General features: G+C 33.6%; 1 protein-coding gene across 1 annotated transcript in view; it reads left to right on the top strand.

Annotated features, from left to right (window-relative positions):
• LOC119587471 (heme-binding protein 1-like) overlaps nt 1-271 on the top strand; it is a gene marked incomplete at both ends in the record, with an annotated part of 2,025 nt that extends 1,754 nt beyond the window's left edge. The window contains 1 exon segment of the mRNA XM_037936199.1: nt 214-271. Within this exon segment, the coding sequence (XP_037792127.1) occupies nt 214-271 (58 nt within the window).

Raw genomic sequence — 271 nt, 5'->3', positions numbered from 1 at the left:
AGTGATCAATGTATGTGTAAATCGATTAGAAATATTTCATAATGGCCCTTAGTGATTGTTATTATTCATGTGATGCATCTGATTATTGGAAAAATATATATTACTAAAAAGGGGCGAACCAGTTTACAAAATCACAAGAAGTATTAAGAATTACAGAAATTACTTCAGCCTTTTCTAACATAGAATTACTGATCTTTGACCTCTTTTTGACAGGCTGCAGTATGACCCCCCAATGAAATTCGAAAACCGTCGGAATGAACTCTGGTATGTC

Source organism: Penaeus monodon, chromosome 22 (assembly GCF_015228065.2).
Source record: "Penaeus monodon isolate SGIC_2016 chromosome 22, NSTDA_Pmon_1, whole genome shotgun sequence".
NCBI classification, from domain to species: domain Eukaryota; kingdom Metazoa; phylum Arthropoda; class Malacostraca; order Decapoda; family Penaeidae; genus Penaeus; species Penaeus monodon.
The sequence above is the reverse complement of the archived record's forward strand: the minus strand, read 5'-3'. Positions and strand labels throughout refer to the sequence as shown.